This window comes from Stegodyphus dumicola, chromosome 4, assembly GCF_044657685.1.
Source record: "Stegodyphus dumicola isolate Sdum_Otavi_A_Nest chromosome 4, ASM4465768v1".
In the NCBI taxonomy this organism is placed as follows: Eukaryota; Metazoa; Arthropoda; class Arachnida; order Araneae; family Eresidae; genus Stegodyphus; species Stegodyphus dumicola.
In genome coordinates, this window is record NC_140771.1 from 165,330,186 (window position 1) to 165,351,430 (window position 21,245).

Below are 21,245 nucleotides of genomic sequence, written 5' to 3' on the forward strand. Positions count from 1 at the left end.
AAATCAGACCAGGAATGATTTCTTACAATTGCTGCTGGACATTTCTAAGGAAGTATCGAAAGAAGAAACAATGGATGTGTCAGAAAAGGAAAAAGAAGATATTGCAGAAAATTACGGGGAAGTTGATCAACATCATGTTTTCAAAGAAATTTATTCAAATAAAAGTAACTAATGTTCCTATGTTTAATTACATATGCTTGCTTTCGCATGTTAGGTACATGCTTGGAAAAGAACGTGTTCTATGACAAATAGGATAAAAAGGATTTGATTTTGAAGTATTGCATTTTCTTGAATATATAAATAAAGCATTTTATTGTTAATTTGATCAAAGCTATAAGGTGGCTAAGCCAGGTAGGGAGCCGAAACAATTATTGAAACACTAGTAGTTTGCCTCAAATTCTATTTCTGGCGACTGAACAGGGTGACTACATGAAGCATTTGTAGTTTTCCTCTTGCATAAACTTAAATATTAGCCTTTTTCTTTTGCGAAGTCCCCAACTGTGGCATTTGCATGTTTTATCATAAACAAGTAATATAAAAAATTTTTAAGTCAATTTCTACTTAGGTCAACACAGAAAATTAAAAAAAAAATAAAAAATATAAAACAAAATTTTTAAATTTAAAAATTAAAAAATGTTTAATATGTGAAAAAACTATATTAACATCAAGTGTCATCCACTACAAGTTTAAAAAAAAGTATTTGAACTTGAATGGATGTATGGAAAGTATTTTATTAACGATTAAAAATTTGAACAAGATATATAGGGAGAGTGTGAGTTAATATTAGGAATTTTAAAATAAGTAATAATATCCTATTCAGAGTGGCCAATAAATCTTTGATCGATTAAAAATTATTAACAATTTAACACAAACTTTGAAACACAGAGGCGGCTGTCTGAGTTAGTTTCTAAATTTAAACAAGAGGAAGAGGAATTTCTCGATAACGTAGTTTGGAGATTTTCAAACTCTTTTATCGAGTTTACCATTTCTTAGACATTAAATATCTGAACTTCTTGTATAGTTACATCGAGGAACCATTTTACGCATTTATGGTAAAAGTTACTGAAGAATTCAAATCACTGACAACTGAGTAAATACGGACTATATCACAAATGTGGAAACTACTTTTACTGAAATTAAATGTACTTCGAACAAAATTAATACAGAGGGAACATTTTTATTTACTATTATAATAGTATCTGTGAACGTATTGTTTAAAATGTTTATACTTTTCATTAATTAACGTTTTAAATTTAAAAGATTTCTGATCAACATTATGTTACTGACGTAATATTAAGGAATGAATTTCAGTGAGAGTTTTTAACACGTTTTTAATTATTGGCTTTCACAAATTTTTAATTATATTCAGTGAAATCTCTATCTCTACATATAATAAAAGAAAGAGTCTGTGTGTGTGCCTTTCGTTCGCGCTACGCGTAAGCTAATAGACCCACGGCTACGAAATTTGGTACATAGGTGCATCTAGACAAGCGAATTTTTCGAAATTAGAATTAGAATTTTTTTATTTTATGTTTTGGGATGAAATCGCGTCATTTTGAGACATAATGGGCTATAGAAAAGCGAGATTTTACTCTACATACTTCATTTTCACATCGTCATGAAACGTAGACACTTAGCTATTTTACGAACTTAAACAATTTTCGTGTTTCAATAAATTGATTAAATACGAATTTATTTAACAAAGGGAGCTTAACACCTTATCAACGGGATTTTTTATAAAAAAAGTTTATTTTTCTTTGATTTTTGGACACGTTAAACTTTCATCCTTGCGACTGCTTTAACAAAAAGAATTTTGGAAAAATGATAATGTTTTGTATTTTTTAAAATTTGTTTTAATGAAGCTTCCGAAAACACTTCTCACATCTTTAAAAATGTGATTTCGGCAACAATTTTCCTGTTGTTGATAGACGTTTGATAAAATCGCATCATTTTGAATAGTTTCATTCTTTTAGAAATATGGGTTTGGCAACAATTTTTCATCGTATTTCTAAAGTCACTATTTTTAAGAGATTGGCATATTTCATTGTCATTTTTTATATATATAATACGTTTTTATTGATTTTTTTGATAAAGCTATTCTGCAGATTAAAATTCTGCGCGGAATTTTATGTTTTTTCGAGTTACTTTCATGTTATTTTTTGCTTATTTCACTGTTTGTAAGATATTGAAAAGTTTTGCATGATTTTTTTTCTGCAGCGGAAAGTTGGTTAATTTTTTTATTAGGATAATTAATATTTGGTTTTATGATGCATTTTATGAAACAAAATAATAAAAATTATGAAGCTATAAATTTTAATTGGGGAAAATCTGTGATTTTACCATTTTTCCATACATCTGAATAGTGCAGTTGATCGTTTTATATTTGAAGTGTTAAAGTTAAAAATTCTGGATTATTTTAAAATCCCATTTCTTTTTGTAGGTTTGTCTCATGATGAACTAGTTGCACAATGTGTCATTTTCTTTTTGGCCGGTTATGAGACCACAGCGTCCACACTTTCTTTCATCACATATGCTCTAGCTCTGAATCAAGAGGTGCAAGACAAATTGAGGGAAGAAGTGGATGAGGCAATCAAAGCAAATAATGTGAGTTTTGAATGATTTATTCTTTACGGCCGCATTTTAGCTCTTACGCCAATAATGTAACGTTCCATTTTTAGCAATATCTCTCGTTCAGTATTAAATTTTAAGTCACAGAGACACGTAAAACGGGAAAATATCGTTAAGTATATTACTTAATACTTACAGCCAACATATACAGGACAAAAATAAGTGTGTAAGCATAACAATTAAATTTTCATATGCAGAATAGGTAATCCATAGAGTAAGATTTCGATTTTTATAGCATGACTTGTGTGTGGTACAAGGTTACTTTACTTTAATATTTTCAGATATGAGGTTCCATAAAAAGTAAGTACTGAAGATATCTGAGAAACAACATCCTCAGGAGATCTTCATATATCCCGGGACATTACGACTTGAACAGGACATTCTTAAGATGTTGATTTACGAAGTCCTCAGGATATCTGAAAATTAACATCCTGAGGAGATCTTTATATATCCCGGGACATTGAGACTTGAATAGGATATCCTCAGGATGTTGACTTAAGAAGTCCTCAGGATATCTGAGAATCAAAGTCCTCAGGATATCCTAACTGCTTCCTGGGACACTGCAACTTAAATAAGATATCCTGAAGATGTCTTGTGTTATTGGGGATATATATAGCATGTTCATAAACGTCCTTAGGCAAACTACATTTTCCGAGTATTGATCGCAGAATTTCTAACTTAAAAGCATTTTAAATGACCCATTATTAATGTTATAGTACTTTTAATTCAATAAATGAATAAATAATAAAGAGTTATAAGTTACGAAATCTAACTTTTCATACAGTCATATTTAGTAAAGTAGAACACAAAACGTTTGACTCTTATACTTCGAAAATTGTCTGAGGTATTTAATTTCACCATTTGGGATCCTTTTAGATTTTTCAATGCAGGATTCGGTTTCCTTGAAGAAGCGTTTAAAAAATAAATTAGCATAACAAGATTCATTTTTCCTTTCTCAGCTTTTCCGAACATTCCTTTATGATTCATTAATGTATCACATATTGTAATCTATAATTTTATCCCATTTCATATGTATAGATTTCTACATAAGTTTCCAAATACTAAAACTACTTTAATATTTACATGCAGTTTTTATTACTTTAGGATCATTAAGTAATAATCATACAAAGCATTTATTAGCTAGTAATATTTTTTTCAAGTTTTAATTAATGCCAATAATGTCAGGAGTGGGTTATGCGTTAATTATGGAAACCTGTGACTGTTTTTTAGAACAAAAATGTCTGTACGATTCTGTAATTAAGATCTGCTTCTTAAAAAGTACTGATCGAAGTTTTTGACGATACTCTGCTTAACAATGCTCGTCACTAGATATTCAGTACCAGAAACCTTTTCTAAACTGATATATTTTATTGTTTGCGCAAATTTAAAGGGACCCCCGATTACGCGTCGGACGGACTTCCAGTTACATTCCGAAGGCACACGGAAAGGAAATAGAGAATATCTTACATACTTTCCCTTTTAAAAGAGGGGACCCTGGTGAAGACAATTATAATTCACCCCCTTTTAATTTGGACGCCACTATAGAGTCATTAGGTGCTTTAATGCAGGAGACGTGAAAAATTTTCAGTGCCCTCCGGACCTCCTGATTACGCGTTGATCATGCTTCCAGTTACAACATGAAGGCATGCGGAAAGGAAGGAGAAAATACCGTTAGTGTAAGACCTCTAAAGTATCAGGAAACGCTATCTCACATTCTTAAATATATTGCATTTCAGTTTTTTCGTATAGGAATCAAACTGCTTTTTTTTTTTTTTTAATTTAGAGTGAGTGTTAACATTTACTTAACATAACTATAGGGCCCAGTAAGGAGGGAAATTTTAAAAAGTAACCAATGTTTTCGTGAAACACTTATTATCAGAATTAGTTTTACAGATTTCAGTTGAGTAAAGTATGTTACTTTACTTTTTAAAAATAACGGCGCTCATGTGAGAAGCATTTCTGTGTAAAATTCTTCTAATCTTGACAAAAAATTTTCCATCAACGAAGCAGGTCAGGTTGAATCCATGCAATGTCTTGCCTGATATTTATAAAATTCCGTTTGGTTGCGGTCAATCAATGCATACCCTGCTCTTCAGAAATTCTCAATGGAAGGTCTTGGAGAAAGATATGACATCATGCAGTTCGCTGCTGTGTTGATTAGAGGAAATAATTTCCCTATGCCCTATGCCCTATAGTAGTGATTTTTGTATTTTGGTGTTTCTGCGATCAAATATATAAAATAAAACATACATAAAACTTTTTAAAATTTCACAGCCTTAATTAAATGCATTAAAATATAAATCATCGCAAAATGCCATTTGCGTGTCTTGCTTTCTTTCATCTAGTGCTTTGTTTGCAAAAATGTAAACTCATCTAACATAATTGGCTTTGAATGTTTTTACGATCCCTTGATCTATTGGCTTCGTTAAGGAAGTAACGTTAAGCTGGAGGAATAAAGCAGGTTACGTTTGGTTACAGTGTTGTGAGGATTTAAGTACTGTATCTTAGAACATTAATGAGAATTAGAAAAGCTTTAAAACTACTTTGCTAGTAATATTTGACTCTTTTAACGAATGAATTTTCAAAGCAATCATTGTTTTTATAACCGAAGCTTTTTTTACCAGTTCCACGTTACGGGCAATTACCAGAAGTTTTTCTCCGCGTTTTAGACAGTATCAGTAGATATTTTAGACAGATAAATAATCAAAGTCGCCTAATACATTTCCATAAAAAGCAAAGTGAGTCTATCCTTAAGAGCTTTAAATACTGGGATCTTTGTGATGTAGGTTCGCTGTTTTCATTCTATTATAACATAGACCTTTCTTATCCGCAATGAAAACTTGTGTTGTTGTTATGACTTATGTAACTTGTCTGACAGAAACATCAGAACAAGCCCATGAAATTCATTGTGTCAAGGACTGCAAGACTGCGCCTATCGTTGGCAAGAGCCTTGAACACCATCCAGTACGACAGAACACAGTACGACTTCGCTCAGTTCCGTCCCCAAATTTTGATGGAGAGTACTTCCGGGGGGGAAGGGTTCGAGGATCTCCCACCCATCTTTCCCTACGATCAACCTCCTGCGAGGACTTTCGACTCGCCGCATATTTAAAGTGTCTTCATGCCGCATAGACGCTATGCATTTACAACATCCATGCCTTCTCCGGGATTCGAACTTCGGCCCTTCGGTACAGCAGTAGGTTCCCCTACGACTACACCATAAGGGCGGCAATGAAGACTTGTTGCGAAACTGAATCCTTCTCTTCATTGTATTTCAAAAATGGGGTTTGGATTTCTGTACCTCACTTTTATCTGCATTCTGTCTGAAGTTTTACACTGTGAAAATTTAAATGACGCTTAAAATTCCGAAGCCAACCGTTACTTGCTCAGAAGTCATTATTATTTCCTCTGATGATTGGCCATATTTAATTTAAACGAAAGAAAATAGTTCTAAAGCCTTCTTTCGAATAGCAACACCAAATTTATTATTCGAAAAACAACTCCTTTTTGTTTAATTGATGATTTATCCAAGCTATTAATATATTTTCTCAGGAATTCGTCTTGAAATTTGAGCAATCTTTGCTGAAGCATCGCCTGAAGTTTTGACGCTATGCCACATTTTCTTGATTTGTTTATAGCTATAGTTCTCTTTCAAGCGAAGAATCATATGCATTATTTTTTAACTAACCTAAAATACCTTTTTTATTATAATATCAAAAAATTTGCACCTTTTCGCCGCTTTTCATCTTTTCCCTCTTAGGTGTCATATTGAATTTGAATTAAAAGAAATGCGAACGAAAAAAAGACAGTAGGATAAATATGTGTTTACAGCTCTGCTAACTTGAATAAAATGATCGCAACTCGATCTGGGTCACTGGGCAGTGCCAATCAGGATTGCCAGATGCTTCGTGGGTTGGTCTTTTGTAAAGTACACGTTGTTATGGTGTCACCACCGATACTTATTTATTCAGGGCTTAACAGCAATGTTCGTTTCTCAAACTTTGATGTCGCATAATTTATTTCGCTAAAATATCTGAACCCAAAGAAATTTATAATGCCTCAAAATAATAATAATAAAAAAAATTCAGAGTTATTTTGATCACTTATTTCTTTTGTTTACAATACAATGTTTGTTATAATGAATAGAAATTTGAAACGTTTATAATTTCCTTTTTACATGTTATAGGGCGAACTTACATATGACGCTATACAGAGTATGAAGTACCTGGACAATGTTATATCTGAAACTTTGAGGCTATATTCTCCAGCTATAAGGTAATTAAATAATTTGAATAGTTTAAGAAAATAAACTAATATAAGTTAATAAATATGTTATTATAATAAATGCAATTTTTAACTGTTAAAAGTAAGTTTTATTAAACGCAAAGTTTTCGCTGCAGCATTGGATTAAGGAACGATTATTTCAGTGGTCGTCTGAAGTGGTAGACTTAATAATACGCCAAAAGCATAACTATTCTATTCAAATAATCTGCATTACTAGTCTTAATACTAATATTTAGTATGCGTTGTACGGCATAAAACCTCATCTTGATTGCCAATCTCAGAATTGTTGTCAATTAATTTACTTTTAAAATCATAAAAGGGCATTGCATATAAATGAAACAAACTGAGCGATTTCAAAACCGTAATAAACACTTCTTAAGAATTTTCGATACAATAAACTTTTGTAGTTCTGTCTTTTCATTTTTTGCATAAGTTAACGTTACTTTTAATTATAAAAAAACGCTGTCCATTTGAATTATACACGCGGCATTGTAAATTTCCGATTTTAAAAGCCTCTCGTTATCTCTCTCTCATTGAACTATATTCTAAAGAATATACACTCTCTAGCATATTTTAAAGAATGTACTATTCCTGAATTAATATTATTAATTCCTCATTTTATACCATTACTATATTGAAAGTATGTTTCTGAAATTATACATTATTTTCTACAAAACGTAATTTTTTCAGTAGCTTTATATATATATTTAAGTGATTTACAATATTCCGCATCCTCCTGTAGCGTAATCGTATGAAGGAAAGTCATAAAATAAATCATAAATTAACGTGATATATTTGAAAACAGTAATAAGTACTTTCCATGTATGTTAATAAGTGGTAAAACTGTCATTAGTTTCTAAGTTTCATTAGTTACTAAGAGCCATTTGCTCATGCGCAGTTTGAAAATGCCGATGGAACTCGATGACTTTACAAGAGAAGACTACTATGCTGTTATCCTTTTTTCGGGGGGGGGAGAGGGAGGGAGGGCGGCTTCATGCGAATGATATTCATAAAAGAGTACTTCCTGTTTATGGAAAGAATTGTTCGTCGTTTAAAGCCGGGCAAAATTGCATGCAGATATTTTTTCAAGGCCACTCCAAACTTTGCGATGAAAATAGATGTGGGCGTCCTGTTCAGCCTGAGATACGTTCACTAGCGCAGAGAAGGTTACGGTTTTGAAATCGCTCAGTTTGTTTCATTTATATGCAATGCCCTTTTATGATTTTAAAAGTAAATTAATTGACAACAATTCGAGAGGTGTACCGTGCGCTATAATAATTAAAATAGAAACACCCGGGGATTGGTTCACTAAAATTATATCTTGGACGCAAATGCTATGCAGATGATAAAGACATTCAAGATGTGGATGAGAAAGCGACCTAAAGAATATTATTCATTTGTTATTGGAGCACTGACAGAAAAGTGCATATATAATTACGAAGATTATGTTTAGGAATAAAATTAGTTTCCAGGAGAGTATCTCGTTATTTTGTAATTAGCTTTTGTGGCTTATTTACTGGCTTCCTCTCGTATATAGTTATTTATTCAGGTTAAAAGAGGCTTAACACAAGAAATGTACTGAAATTTCTAATAATTATGAAAACAAAATTTGTATACTTATCCTGAATCACATCTTATCCATTTGTAATAGTTTTGATGCACGTTCTGTTTATTTATGCAGGACGGAAAGATATGCAGAAGCTGATTACAAGTTAGGTGACACAGGGATAACTATTCCAAAAGGTATGGTAATAACAATCCCAATCTATGCTATCCACAGAGATCCCAAATATTATCCTGATCCTGAAAAATTCAATCCAGATCGGTAAGTTTATTCATTACGCATATTAAATAATGTTAGGAAGAAAATTTTGACTTTTTGATCGTATCTCAGTAAACGATATTAGTAATTTGTTGGTCAAGCTTTAAAATAATCCAAAATAACGATACCAGTTTTGCATCTGAACAAAGCGGAGCTATTTCCAAATTTATTTACTTCACTAAGAAATTAGATAACATATAGTGAATAATATTGAAGGGAAAAAATCATGAAATTTTCATAGGTGAATAAGTTTATTTATAATGGCTAATATCAATTAGAAAATGCAAGTACGAAAATTGAAAAATGTTGTACCATTAATTTTATTTAGCGATGAAAGGAGAAATTTGTTTAAATTAATCAAACTTTATGTTACAAATCGCTCGCATAATTGATAAATGATGTCATATTTTCTATGCACTTTTTGATGAAATGAAAATATGATGGACGTATAAATCCAGCACGTCTCAACAGAAGGTATGAATTATGTCCTTCTATTCTTTCAGTTTTTTTAGTTGGGCTTTATGGTTGTGTGTTTTCACAGATAATGTGCTGTCCACTTTATAGTAACTTTTGAATAGCTTCTCTATAAGTCTGGTAATGATTCAAGAAACCGTTAACGCTAATAGAAAAATCTATCCAAAGAATCTTCGCCGTCTTGATGTATTTCTTGGAGTTATCCTTTCCTGTTCTACTTTTTGGTTCCGACCCAATGTAAATTTGTGATGAAATTTTGAAATTGTATAAAAGCAACCGACTCTGCATTTAAAGAAATGTAAATAGGTATTTTTCAAGTTTGGGAAAGGAAGGAGGAAATAATCTACCATATAGCAATGGTAACAGGAATGCATAGGGCAAAAAAAAAGTTTGACAACCACTGCTCTATATTAAATATACACTCTGTCACAGAAACATATATGTGCCCAGAAGGAAGCGAACTACTAACATGAAACTTAACATGTGTGTAGCGTATGAGGAGATAAACACATGATTATAAATTCAGAACAAAAGGTCTTTTTATTAAGACGTTAATGCAAGAAAAATATTACAAATCAGTGAGTAGTATAGCCACATCTGGCATCTATACAAGCCAAAACATTGCGTGGCATCGAATCAAGTAGGTCACCTATGACCCCTCACGAAAGATCATAGCATAATCTTTGCAACTGGGCAGTTAATTCACCAATATTCTGAGACGGCTGCAGTTGCCTTAAAAGCATGTCCCAAACGTGCTGTTTGGGCGCAAGGTCTGATGACCTGGTAAGCCACGGGAGTACATCATATCTCTTGAAGACACTGTTGGAAGATTCACCCAGTATGTGGACGAGCGTTGTCTTGCAGATAAATGGCACCTGGCCGATTTGATAGCATAGGGAATACAACTGGAGTTAAAATGTCATCCACCATTATGCGAGCCGTTAGAGATGATCGTTTGTTCCAACAAATCGCTCCCCGCACTGACACACTTTATGTAATCGCCGTATGCCCCTCGACAGACAACAAATGCCGTATCGGACCACTGGCCTGACCGCCTCCACACGCATGTGTTGGTCATCAGCACAGAGACTAAATCGGGATTCATCGCTAAAGATCAAATGCCTCCAGTCGATACACTCCAATTTGCTTTGAGTTCGGCAAAAATCCAATCGACACTGCCTATGTGGGGAAAGTGCTGTAGGCATCTTAATGGACTTCGGCACGCCCCTTCTCAAAGTCTGAAAACTGTTCGTACTGCCATCGGTTACTCTCAGAGGCATCTCTAGCCACAGTTTCATCCAAGTCGACAGATTCTTTTGAATACCCTTACGGTGCAAGCAATCATACTTTTAAACTGTCCCAGTTGCGCATGTCATATGCACATAGCGCGCTCACCCTTGTCTCACTGGTGTCTAAATTTAAATCATTTGCATATCTCTTACCAGACTACATTCCTGTGGAGTTTCATGATTGTGGCTCGATTTTTTTTTCTGGATGCATAATTTTTTTATGACAGAGTTTATATATGTATATAGAACAACTGCATACTTAATTACTGCTATGTATATAGTTTGGATTAGTGCTTTGGTCAGTGCGCGAGGGTCGTGCGAAATTATATACTGGAACATTTTTCATTTACATTTGTACTAAATTTACCTATTTTATTAGAATTAAAAATGGTGCATTTAACTGTGCCAAACTACTAACTGAGTTATAAAAGATCGAAAAATCAGAATAAGAAGAAAGCATTAAGTTTCACTCTTAAATAATTATGTTCAAAGCGCACAGCGCTGCACTGTTTAAAGTAAGTATTACTGGGATTTAAAAAATACCGAAATGTTTCTTACAAGAAAAAGGGCTTTAGAAGTTATAATGACTTTTATCGACATTAGCTAACAATCCGTATTTTATTATCGTTTATCGTGTGAAAATAAATTTGTTTTTAATGAAAAAAATTACCTTGGCTTTTATAAAATAATGAATGTAACTAAGTAAAGATTATGTGCTAAATGTTATATTTGCTAAGGAAGTTTTGCTATAAAATCATTTGAAATGTTAAGGAAAGTATTCGGAGACAACACTTTATTTTAGAATAATATAAAACGTTCATGGAAAGCAGAAAATATCTCGAAAGTGAATCATGCTTATGGCAGATCATCCACTTCACTTAATGAGAAACACGTAAATCAAGTCAGACATTTGTTTCTCAGAGTCATCGCTTATCTGTTAAGGATTTTATTAAATTTCTGTAGAATTTGGAAAACCTATCAAGCAATTTTAAGAGATTTCTGCGCGTCCATTCTCGAGTTTTTTCCAAAACAGCAGCAGGCTCAAGTATTCTAGAAGATGCTTTCTCAAGGTGAGTCTTTCCCGCCTTAAAACACATTACCACTGATGAAATACCCGTCTTTGCTTATAAAGAAACAGCTCAGAATCGAGTGATTGGAACTCGAAAATTTAAGCAACAAAGATTGAAAAGTCCGCTACGTCAAAGTCGGTTAAAAATCAAGGTAATGTTGACTGTTTTCTTCGAATATCGATGTGTTGTACATCATGAAACACTACCTAAAGATCAAACGTATGAAATATTTCGTTGACGACGATTTTAATTGTGATTAATATTGTAAATATTTCGTTGACGACGATTTTAATTGTGACAAAGTGAATCATAGATTTTGTACTATGAAAACGTATTTCCTCAAAATACTATCGTTGTTCGTGAAGTTTTAGTCAAAAATTCTATAAATCCATCCATATTCATCTAAAATGGCACCATGTAACATTTTCAGTAGTTCCACGGCTAAAATTGCTCCATTGGGGTCTTCGCTTTGAGTTTATTGATGGAAACTTCGCTGCAAATGATACAAGGGATTCACAAAAACCACTTCAAAATGTGTTTTTTGAAAGAATGAAAAAATCATTAACGTAACTATAAATTGGAATCTTGCATTTTATGAAATCGTTCCTGATATTTTTTCACTACAAAAGTAGGCTTAGCAAAAATTAAACTAAATTGCACCAGGATTAAGTTGTAGATAGTTTTATGTACAAAATAAATTATAAACTGGGAGAAAATTTTAAGATGTGCGAGTACATAACAAAGTAAAAACATAATGTTAATCGTAAAACGTTACTAACGTAATTTCGTTCTTCAAATAAAATGTGATTATTTGTAGATGTGTCCAACGTACTGTTGTACAGTAAAATCTCTGTACGTAATTATTGGCATTTGGTACATGGAATGGTGAACACAATTGCTTGGCAACAATTGTGGAATGGAATTAATCTGATTATGAAATAGGTGTATCAAAGTGCCGACACGAATTATTCTTAGCATCCCTGTAGTTATGAAAGTGGATAGGAAAGGCCTGAAGATAACGACGCTTCAAATATATGTTGAAAATATTTAATAGATTTGGGTAGAATCGGTAATATTCGTAGTATCAGTAAAGTACTCAGTCTGAACTATGGTATTAACATAATTTAATTTTAAATTTAAATAATTTTAAATAAAATAAATTCTTCATTTTTTTACATAATTTACATAAGTTTTGTAAAATTTTGGAAGTTTCACAGCAGTAGAGTTTAATAAAGTATTGAAAGAAGTACTTTTATTATAGATTCAGTCCAGAAGAAAGAGCTAAACGCGATCAGTACACTTACCTACCTTTCGGTCATGGGCCTAGGAATTGCATAGGCATGAGATTTGCTCTCATGGAGATTAAGATCTGTCTCGCTGAAGTCGTGAGGAATTTCAAAATCAAAAGATGTCCACAGACAAAGGTGAGTTAGATAGTTCTTTTCTCGCAATATAAAACCCTATTCGATATTAATTGAAAATATTTGCTTAGTAAATTTTAGAGATAAATAGGTAAGATGTATTGTTTCACACTTAAATCATGAATTATATAATTCGTTTGTAATGATTTATTTATTTTTCTTACCAGTTCTTTATCTTCTTTAAATTTCAGTTCTTCATTCTTCTTTTAAATTTTCCTGTCAGAATGCTAATTTTAGTTCGCGCGTCTTCAAATGAGGTAGAAAGAGATAAAAGAAGGTTTTAGATTCTTTAATTAGAACGGTGTTCTGCCTGCTGAAAACCATGCTACTAATTAAATCTCTTGGATAGCTGTCTGCGGCGTTGCGTTATTCTTGCCATTAGTGCTTGTCACGCCGATTTAGGTTGAGCCTACTTGAGCGTATTGATTCTGTGTCTTTGGCTAACTTACGACTAGCCTTTGGTTTTATTAGCCTTTGGCTAACTTACGACTTAACTGGGTTTAAATCTGAATTCATTACTTTTACATCACGCCATAAATGTTGGCTGGATTTGTGCTTTCTGTTAAATTTCCGAGTTTTAATAAAGGAGTCGTTTACACTTTTCTTAGGTTTCTCTGTCTTCGTACTTGAACATAGCGATAAGTCGCTTAGCTTTAGCTTGAGTCTCAATTTAGTTTATGCTTCCAAAGAAGGTAAGCATCTACACGTTTCTAGGTTGCTTCTTTGCATTGAGATGCTTTAGCAAAATTTCAAAACTTATGTATAAAAATAATATTTTAGAGCTGACTTGGAAACGTGTGCAACGCTGAGCATTAATATCGTAATGTCCTGCTTCCAAGAAAACAAACAAATACAAAAGACAACAAAAGGGAAAACTGGTTTTCTGTTATTAAATGTTACATGTGCAACATTTAAAGGATCTACACACATACAAAAAAAAAAAAAAAAAAAAAAAAAAAAAAAAAAAAAGAAAAAGAAAAAGAATAAAATAGTAGAAATTAATTGGTATCGGTAATAGTTCTATCTAGGCAAAAAGAAATACACATAAAGTTAATAAAACCTTAGCCCAGCGGCTCTCAACCTTTTGACTAACGCGTACCTCTAAACATAAAATTGCAAACCTTTAATACCACCACTACAAAGTACTACTAGCACTACAACTCTTGAACAAAGCTTTCAGATCGCATAAATTTACGAGGGTTAGAGAAAAGACTCAATCAGGATGTTGGATTTTATTTTTGAATTTAATAGTTAAAAATACTTCTTTGCGTACCACCTATTTTTCTCTTCCGTACCACCGGTTGAGAACCCCTGCTTTAAATAGCCTCGTATTAGCCTGTCATATCGCAATTATGGCTACAAAACTCGAAAGGTTTCTTGCAAACTTAACAAATTCAGCTAATTCATTAGAAATTTTGAAAAATTTAAATTGGGAAATCTTTTTCTCTGTGTTATGGACAAGATCAAACAAAATATCTGCGGCACTTCACAATGTAAGCCCAATGTTTTCAGACAAAGATGATAGCAATAATCTTATAAAAAGCCTGTGGTCTATAAGAATTTATTTAGAATGTTGATTTTAAAGTGCCTTAAATTGCCTTTGTTTTTATCCGAGGAAAGTATATTTTGATTTCTTCTCAAAAACAATATTTATATTCTTTCATAGCCATCATTTTAGCGTATCAGCTCCTAGAAATATAAGAAATTATATTTAAGCAGAAAATAATATTTTCCTTCTGCTTTTATATTTTACTCAGATCATGTTGTCATACATTCATTTTAATATAGGTTTATTATTGCAATTTGAATGCCTAGGAAAATAACATTTGTAGGAGAAACAAATAAGTAATAGAAAATAAAAAGAGGAAAGTCTGTGACATTAGACCATCCAGGTAAGTAAAGTCCATAATCACACAGCACAAAAAACATGATAAGGAATAATAAAGACACAGTTTTGGGCAGCAAGAGATAGACGTTAAAGGAAACTCTCGGCCATCCGTTGCTACTGGAACTCTTATTACAGACTTAGAACATTCGTTTAGGAACTTTTGGGGTCGAGTGGAAAAATAATGCCCTTCCAAATGTCCTGGTCAATCTGGAAGGAGAAAAACTATATTCCCACTGCAACAGTAGGACACAGCAAGATTGCACTTTCTACAGATGTAGTCAGCATCGAAGAGAACATCGCTTTGATAGTTTCAGATATATACAGCTTCGACGGGAAAGCTCCGTCACTGTTCTTATATACAAATGTCCCTAGGACCTCACATTCAGTTTCAACTATAAAGTTCCAACAGTAACTGCACTCCATATATTTATACACATTACATTTCCTTATATAAAAATATTATTTAAAAACTTAAGACTAAGCTAAAGAATATTGCAAAGAACAATTTTTAACGAAAATTTACTGAGAGAGTTTGATTAAACAACACTTGAACTGCTTTTGTTATAAATGTATTTGTAACTGAATTATTTTGTTTCTTTTTTCTGCAATTCGTGGCAGACTGAATGATGCTCTAAAATCTTTTTAAGCTCCATCATCAGTATTTAAAATACAAGTGCCAAGATTGTGAATTAGGCATGCGGTCATGTCACTGTAAAATTCAAGATCACAGTACAACTCGCTCAGACTCAGTCTATTAGACCAAAATGGTGAGACCCTAGCTTGCCAGGCATCCTTTAGCTGTCGAACAAGAAAGTCCAGATGACGAATTCCTATACAAACATAAATTACGAGTTGATAATAGAAGTATGATATAAAGGAAGTAAGGTATTATCAAAAGTATAAACAAGTTTTAGAATATTTATATATTGGCATCAGAAAATTTTCACCCAAATTTTGTTGCTGTTATTATTTGTCAGTATTCTCTTTTATTTCACGAAGTTATCGTATTATCAAAAACTAAAACTATTTAAATGCTTATATTAGTAATTAAAGAAGTAATTAAGGGATTTTAGCGTTCTAGTATTTTCCATTTATAAGGCTGCATATGGTCTAGTTCTAGAACTTTACTCTTGTAATCCTAACAGACATGTAGGGGGTTATCCTATATATGAGATAGTACGACAAATCTTACGAAGGTTTAAAAATAACCTTTTATTTAAACAAACCTTTGAACATAAGGACACAACTTTGCGTTACAAATAACCACAGCAGTTTGCGATGATAAATAAAATTAGAGCAGTCAATTCAAATTAAATGTTGATCCGTATTCTAAGACTACACAGACAAATACTAAGCTAAGACCTGGCTCAATAATTTAATGGCGTATATCTGCGGCGAGAAACGCTAGGCCGAGAAAATTACAACAATCTGGAGCTTTCAGAATCTATTCACGCAGCGCTTATGCCCCAAACATTCTCTCTCTCGTAAGATACAAAAAACTCAGCTTAAATACACAACCCACTAATTTTCATTCTGGTGAGAAATACTGAAAGAAGATGTTAAAATAAAAATTCAAATCATAATAACTAGCAAATTTAAAATACGGACTTTTACATTTTCCTCAGAGGAATTTAAATAATCGCAAACAAAAGTCTTGAGCCACCTTGACAAATATTTTAAATCCTAAAGAGCTAACTCTTACAATCATCTAGTTAAATATCTAAATCTAAATTTAAGTTGTTATAGAAGTTGGGATTTTACTTGGACAAATTTCATGCAATCACTCTTCAGTTCATATCTCATCTTCTTTTAGGAATCTAAAAGAACAAATAATTTAAACAAGCAATTTTATAACTTATGCTTTTCAACTTGCCTTTAAAAATTTTAGAAAACTTTTAACATTTTACTTTATCTAAATGCAATTTCTCACTCCTCTCCAGCATTGTAATGCCTGAAATGCTGGTGTAAATTTGTGCAGAGTTTCAGCAACTACCTGTTAGAAAAATCATGTATTATTAATATAGACACACTAGAGAACTCAAAATCACCTTGTTTCGAGAATTTATAACTAATGTTCTAAGCTTAAATTTCATTAAATCTCTGTGCTGGCTGCAGAGCCTAACTTTCAGCTAACATCGATTACATTATGCTAGTTTTAATGCTAGCTTTTACTTTACATTACGCATCTTCAAAATACTTTTAACTTTTATAAAACTATTAACAAAACATACTTCACGGTAAATATTAAAATTCATTTGCATGATATAATTCAAAAGATTACTGAGTTTGAACTCCACATCATATATACAGAAGTCGCTAATATTTATTTTTCTATCGTGCCAAAAATTTACTCAATTATGCAATCTCTCAGACTAAAATCATAATCACATTTAACACTCAAAATGAAAATTCTTCAACATGGATGCATAATTAACTGAAAAAGCTATTTGCTGATCCTCGCTTGAGGCAGAACCTCAACGTAACATAGCAGCTATTACACTAAGACATAAAATAAGCTGAATATTTAAAGATATAAAGCAATTTTGTATTTATGTTTGTTTCTTTCGAAATCTCCCATACTTTTTGGAATGAATTCCTACCAGGATGGGGAACCATTGGTGTGATGAATACGGATTTTCCTATTCAATCGATGATTCTTCTTGTCCTCTAGTAGTCGCTTGCGTTCTGTGAACAGCTCCTTATCTGCGTAGTTTTCGCTGACGCTGTGGAAATTCCGACGTATCAAGTCGTTTCTTCAAAAACAATCTGCCGTCGGAAATGTCCTCTGAATCTTCTTAAGACTTCGACTGTTGACCTAGCTTCTCTTCTAGGGATCTCTTGCAACGTAAATTCTGGCTCGGCTAACCTGCTGTTTTCCCGTAGTTGAAAGCCTCATTCGATGCTGACATTCTCTCTCACTCCTTCTGTTCACTGACTTTCCAACAGTCATTGTTTGAACTAGGTTGGTGTTCACATCTGAGAGATCTTTAATGTTTGGATGAGTTCCTGACAGTTTTCTTTCCTTTTGCCCTCCGTTCTGTGTAGCTTTGCTCTTTGCTGACTCGCCGAACTTCGGCTTTTTCTTTTCTTTTCAACCATTTCCGGCATCCTTTCTTTTTTTGCAGATCTTTTACTCCAGATGTTGACGCTGTATCCACCACATTCCTTACTGCCCTTCATTGCTCAAGGTCAGTGATTCCTACAGAACATCTCGTAGCAGTGGCATAAAGCACTTATGATAGCGCTTTATCTGCTCTACTTCGGCTTTCGCACATTCACATTTTGACCTATTAAAAATAGCACTGTTTCCCTTGTTAATTCAATTAGATGGGCCTTAGAACTTATTACAAAACTTCCGACATTTTCCTTGTAATGGACAAGAAAGATAATGTTTAATTTTGCAAGACTATATAATCGTTTTTTTAATGTCACCTTAAAATCAACTTCCGATCTTTTCTTCTCATAATAAAATTTTTATTTCGCCCAGGCTATGTCCATATTTCTATTTGTATCATCCACTAATTTCTGAATGTTTCCTATCCTAAATTCGGCAGACTTCATTTCAAGAAAAAAGTTTATCAAGATGCGTAGTGAACTTTCTTCGAAGAAATAATTCAGCCGGTGTCTTCTCCGTTGTATCACGAATGGCCTTCCCAAAGAGAATACCTGTTCATTGGCGCAGTCATCCCAACGTTGTTGATAATTTCTTAAATATCTGCCGATAATTTTAACTATATTTCTATTTACCCTCTCTGCAATATTCGACTGTTGTCGATAAGAAACTATCTTAAAATATTTTATGCCATAATGTGTGAATCTTGTGTAATGGATTTACGCAAGAATTTGGCTTACAAACTGCTTTCCGTTGTCCGATATTATGTTAACTGGAGCTCCCTACTTGAACAAAAATTTATTTAAAAATGAAGCTGAAACAATTTTAGCGGAAGCTCATTTGAAGATAATCATTTCTACCCGTTTTGAGAAATGATCAGAGATAGCAAATATCTGTTTTTATATTTTCCATTACGTGGATAGGAACCTATGTCAATTCCTGTTATTTCATTCTGGAAAGTAACTTTTATGTTATTTAGATACCCGGATGGGCTACAATTAATATCGATAACTAATTGACAGAACTTGACATACCGAACTGCAAATTTTTATAGCTGTGAAAAATAAAAAGCTTCTTTATTATTCCGAGACAGCTGAAACTGGTGCATAATGTAATTCCTATAAATACTGAAACTAGCTGGAATAACCAGTCTTAGTTCCACATTATTATTTGCAGTTGTGGAATAGAACACGATATCATCAATAGTTTATTAACTTTCAGCTCTGTTCCTAATACTTGTCATTTCACAGTGATCAAAATGATCGTGATCTCTTAAATACGCATTAATATCTTTAAATACTCGGTCTATTTGTAGTTCTGAGATAATAGTTTTTCGTGTATCTAAAATTTTTGGAGTAAACATGGCACATTTAATTTCTTTCCCCTCATAATCTAATTTATTTCGCTGTCTAATTATTATTGTATTATTACAATTTAAGAACATGTCTTATGAGTCTGGATGATAAATTCTTCACGGAATAGAAACGAAAATGTCTGCATGTTAGGAGTTAATATGCTAAAGTTACGAGATATTCTGCTATAATCTGATGGAAATAATCCCAAACTGTCAGTACAATCACATGGAATTAAAGAATAATGTGATTAAATTTGATCTTCCACCGAGAGAATATTTTCCATATAGAGATGGAATTCAAAGCTGCGATGCTGTAGATGGAACACATTGTAAGAACTGAATCGAGTTTGACTTCTTTACACACATTATTTGAGATTGAATGCCATAAAGAAATTATTACCTGCGGTTATTTTGCTCTTTTGAATTGAAAAATGCAGTAGTTGTTTATATGTTTTTTCAGACAAGAATGCTGTAAATAATAGACGTGTGTTTTACCTTTTAATATCTCTTTTACAGGTTCCTTTAGAATTTTTAATTGGTAACGGACAAGGTCTCTTACAGCCTAAAGAAATCGTGGTCCAATTCGAGATTCGGAAAGATAAAATCTGAGTCAGGAAATTTAACATAAAAGAACTGAAAACATCAACAAGGAAAAATACTAGTTCCACATCGTTATAAAACCCCATATCAATGAAGATTCCACTTTTGGTGTGATTTTTAAAAAATGGCCCGCCTATGAAATAAAAATTTGCAGTGGAGATGATTTTCTATGCTTTAGAATCTTGAAATCTTATTGCCAAGTTAAAGAAGTGATAGATTTAAATCCACTTTAAAAATATGGATTTGCCCAGTGCTTAATGTAAAGCATTACAATTTTTTTGTTTTGAAATTGCGTGCTCGAATGACTGTACATTAAAACAAATGTTTCACTGTACATTAAAACAAATGTTTTGCATTTATTTTCACGACGCGGCATTTTATTTCAAATTTTGTCGCAGATTACTGCCGACATTTATTGAAATTAGAAACAAAGTATCCAGGCATTTCCAATGTAACACTAATATTATGCTTGTAGCATTTTAAGAACATCGGTCCGAAATTGAGACAACCTCACGTGCAAGACGTTTTATAGAGGAAATATACTATGAGTTTAATACACAGATGGTGTTCTGCAAGAATGCTAACGAAATGCTCTGCGTACCATACTTTGGGCATAAATTTAATTTTCTTTTAAATAAAATGTTAAGTGTTGTATTATGTTAATAATATTTCAGGTATCTGGATGCACATTGGTACATCCAAACATTTAAATAATGGGCACGATCTTGAGAAAGGAATTTTAATGAAAGAAAATGAAATATCTTATATTTCGGCCTATAAAGTACTTTAAGCTTAAAGAAAAGTAAATTTATACTTGACCCCTGTGGTATATCGGGCTGCATATCTCTATTTTTCAAAATATATTTCTTCATTTACATTCATGTTAATATTTTTTTATTCATACAAATATCTCTTTTTTATTATTACACAAATTTGGAAACTGCTCAAAGTTTGTAACTAATGTATTGCGCTGTTTTATTGTCTAAGTCATATTTGTGAAACTTTAACGAATTTTTTATTAATAACCTCAACGATTTCAAAACGAGCAGTGACAACATTGTACGGAAATGAAGAATTTTATCTCTAGCGCGGGAGACTGTCTATCAGAAATTTTATAAAACATTTTATAAGTACATTGTTTTTAAATATTTTTGGCACAAAGGTATATTAGCCCAATTGCTCTGGAAACGTGTATGTTTGCATAAATAAAAAAAGCCCTTTTGGACGTAATATAAAATATGAAAGCTTTCAGACGTTTTTTTAAAATTCTTCCCTTTTTATCCTAAAAATACGTTAGTCAGTC

At 32.6% G+C, this 21,245-nt stretch overlaps 1 protein-coding gene across 2 annotated transcripts in view; it reads left to right on the forward strand.

Moving 5' to 3' along the window:
• Positions 1-20,100, forward strand: part of LOC118191811 (cytochrome P450 3A8-like) — a 66,310-nt gene extending 46,210 nt beyond the window's left edge. Inside the window, exons 9-14 of one of the 2 annotated variants that reach the window (XM_085815731.1) lie at positions 8-164; positions 2,441-2,604; positions 6,815-6,903; positions 8,594-8,737; positions 12,829-12,991; positions 19,859-20,100. In XM_085815731.1, the coding sequence (XP_085671857.1) occupies positions 8-164; positions 2,441-2,604; positions 6,815-6,903; positions 8,594-8,737; positions 12,829-12,991; positions 19,859-19,951 (810 nt within the window). In that variant the 3' untranslated portion in view covers positions 19,952-20,100. Of the gene's footprint in view, positions 1-7; positions 165-2,440; positions 2,605-6,814; positions 6,904-8,593; positions 8,742-12,828; positions 12,992-19,858 lie in introns of those variants that run through there. The other variant, XM_085815732.1, reaches the window with a different exon arrangement.
• Positions 20,101-21,245: the final 1,145 nt, after the last annotated feature.